This window comes from Monodon monoceros, unplaced genomic scaffold, assembly GCF_005190385.1.
Source record: "Monodon monoceros isolate NGI ecotype Baffin Bay Population unplaced genomic scaffold, NGI_Narwhal_1 Super_Scaffold_18, whole genome shotgun sequence".
NCBI lineage: Eukaryota > Metazoa > Chordata > Mammalia > Artiodactyla > Monodontidae > Monodon > Monodon monoceros.
In genome coordinates, this window is record NW_021703774.1 from 66757201 (window position 1) to 66760218 (window position 3018).

Consider the following 3018-nt stretch of genomic DNA (forward strand, 5'->3'; position numbering starts at 1 on the left):
TGTTTCCTTTTCATTGACCAGCTCCCCAGAAGACACATCAAATATTATTAGAGATAGATACATAAGAGTTTCAGCAACTTTAAAAGGCTGAAAATGTGTGCTGTAGTCCTAGCCCATACTTCCACTTTCCGGAAGTGTAACCTTGCGCCTTTCTGAGCCTTCGCCGCCTCATCCAAGGAAGGGATGGCCCTTCTGCCTTCGCTGTATTATGGGGCTATTGTGAGGCGCAAAAGAAGTCACAAAGTGTGGGAGCACTTTGTAAACTTAAAGTGCTATGCAATGTGAGCTGGTTCTTTATTTATTCAAGGCAGTGGCAGAGGGACACCCCACATTGGTGCTGCTCCAGCCATCCTCCTACCAGGACCTGCCTGCAGGGAAGGGCTACATCTGTCTTTTGACCGCTGGAGGGCTTAGCACTTTGAGTTCACTTCCGCATCTCTGGCCCCATCTAATACACAGGTCAGGGCCGCGGCCTGGCAGAAGAGTGCTGAGGTCCCTTATTTCCTTCGCTGGTAGAACTGGAAGACCGCCTTCTCTTGCTCATACGTCTCGATGGAGCCGGGTCGAAGGCGCCGGATCTCAGCGATGGCGTCCCCTGCAGCAAGGCCCCGCTCCTTCACCAGGTAACAAGCCAGCATGGTACCCGTGCGGCCAAAGCCCAGGGCACAGTGCACTCCCACCGCCTGCGAAGGGGGAGCTGGGTGGGGAGGAGCTCAACGCCCTCCCAACACTCTCCTGACCCTCACTTGTAAAATACAACCAGGTTTTAAAGATGTAGGACAATGAAGAATATAAATATCTGGTTAAGAATTTATTTTATATTGCTTATATGTTGAAATGATATTTTGGAGTTACTGGGTTAAATTATATTATCAAGATGAATTTCTCCTGCTTCTTGTTTACCTTTTTAAAATGTGGCTCCATTACATTTGGACAGAACCTTGCTCTGGAGACTGCTCAGTACCCCCTGACTTCAACCCCCATCTCTCCCAAGTATGTTCACCCTTTCTCCTTCTCAACCCACAACATCAGCTGGTTCTTCGTTGCCTTTCCTCGAGCCCAATTCACACTGCTGGGCCCTCTTCATACTCCTCCCCTTTGCCCCCCCCGCCCCGCCCCCCTCCCCCGCCTCCGCCCCCCCTCCCCCCGCCTCCGCCCCGCTTTGGCTTTCTGTTCTGGTTGAGATGGTCTCCTGGCTCCACCCTCTTCCTCCAGTCTTTCTCCCGGAACCCAGCTAAGTTATTCCTGGCCCCGCCCTCCCCAGCTCCGCGTGTCCCCGCTGACCCCTCCCAAGTCCCTCCCTCCCGGCGCTAACCCCGCCCTCTGACCTCTCCCCTGGCGTTGGCCTCGTCGACAATCTTCACGAAGCGGTCGATCTGCTCTGGGCCCGGCGAGCAGAAGTCTGGGATGCGCAGTCGGTGCAGGGTGAGGCCGGGGCAGCTGTCGCTGTGCGGGGGCCCGCGCTCCGTCAGTGACACCAGGTGCCGCACACCCTGGTCCAGCAGGAACTGGTAGTGGGCGGGGAGCCGGGGCAGGGCCAGCCCCGCCAGCCGGCCGGGGAGCACCCACGAGAAGTTGGGGGGCTGCACGCCCATGGCTGACGGAGGGCACAGAACAGCGGGTCACCGGGGGCGAGGCCGGCCCGTCCCGCTCCGCCCCCGGGCCGGGTAACCTTCCACCTACCTAGCGCTGGCGCCTCCTGGAGCCATGTGGTCTTCGGGACATATCCTGGGTGTCGTCCTGCTCCTCCTCAGGGGATTGGCCGAGCCGCCTGAGGGCGGGGCTAGAACACCCAACTCCCGGCTCCCAGTGACCGTCGGAGCGTTCTGGTCCGGCCCCAAGCAGAACACTCGTTGATTGGTTGGATAGTCAATAGTGGGCGGGATTACTGCAGCCGTGTGCACGGGGATTGGTGGACCACGCAAACAGCCAAGACAGAACACCTAGAAGGAATTAAAAATTATTTTCTGTGGATGAAGCAACCCCGGGTCGAGCTCTGCTGCTCCCTGGCGGTCGGTGGGAGTTATTGCATCACTGGCCAACTGCCCCTGCTGCCCAAGGGCCTGGCCTTAACTTTCTTCACAATGGATGCCCAAGGGTTTAAGAGATGGCAAATCTACATACGCCTTGGGGGAGGAATCTTCTCTTCAATAACTCTAAGTCATTATCAGTGACTTTTTGAACTCGTCCAGTAAGTGGGAATCGCCACTGTACAGGGGACTATTCTTGTTTTTCCACTGCTGAAATTATTAAAAAAAAACCCAGTGTTTCTGCCATCTGGTGCCCTGAAATCGTACCCGGGAGAGTAATAATGTAATAATAATAACAACAACAAAAGCACCACCACCAACAACAATATAAGAATTAACAAATTGAGCATTTACTATGTGCCAGGTATTTTTCAAACTGATTTAATTGCCACAATAATCTTACGAGGTGGGTAATCTATTTAACTATCTTACAGATGAGAAAACTGAAGCTCTGGAGAGGTTCAGGAACTTGACCAAGAGATGACTGATGGCGGGGGGTTTGAAACCAAGCAGCCTGGCTCCAGAATCTTTAACAAAACGGTATTGTATTCTAAAGTTAAATAGAAGGTTACTGCCTCTTCACCTAGCCATCCTCATGTCCCTCAGCTGGGTTAAACAGTTGCAGGATTTGTTAATTTTTCTTCATATTTCCTGATTCTCAGGTTCTGTGAGTCACCCTTCCCTGGGGAGGCTAGAGTTTCTCTGTGTCATTCATAGCAGGTGGGGAACTAGATCTGAATACAGTGTCTTAACTGTGATCTGACTGGTTCATATCCTCATTTGAACAGTGTGCTTCTGGTGATCAGACTAATTATAATTATGAAAATAGTTAACCCTTATTGAATTTGCTTATGTACCAGGCCCTGTGCCAGGTGCTTTCTGGAAGAGCCACATTGGGAAGGTATTTTTATATCTCTTTTGCACATGCGTAATCTGAGGCTTAAAGAAGTTGGTTAACTTAGCCAAGCACACATAGCTAGTAAGTAGC

General features: G+C 52.2%; 1 protein-coding gene across 1 annotated transcript; it reads right to left on the reverse strand.

Annotated features, from left to right (window-relative positions):
* Positions 1 to 284: 284 nt before the first annotated feature.
* On the reverse strand, positions 285 to 1735 carry DUSP23 (dual specificity phosphatase 23). The gene is made up of 3 exons (XM_029227219.1): positions 1684 to 1735; positions 1329 to 1597; positions 285 to 683 (listed from the first exon to the last, which is right to left on the reverse strand). Exons 2-3 carry the CDS (start codon positions 1593 to 1595, stop codon positions 498 to 500), a joined length of 453 nt encoding a protein of 150 aa, XP_029083052.1. The 5' UTR covers positions 1596 to 1597; positions 1684 to 1735; the 3' UTR covers positions 285 to 497.
* Positions 1736 to 3018: the final 1283 nt, after the last annotated feature.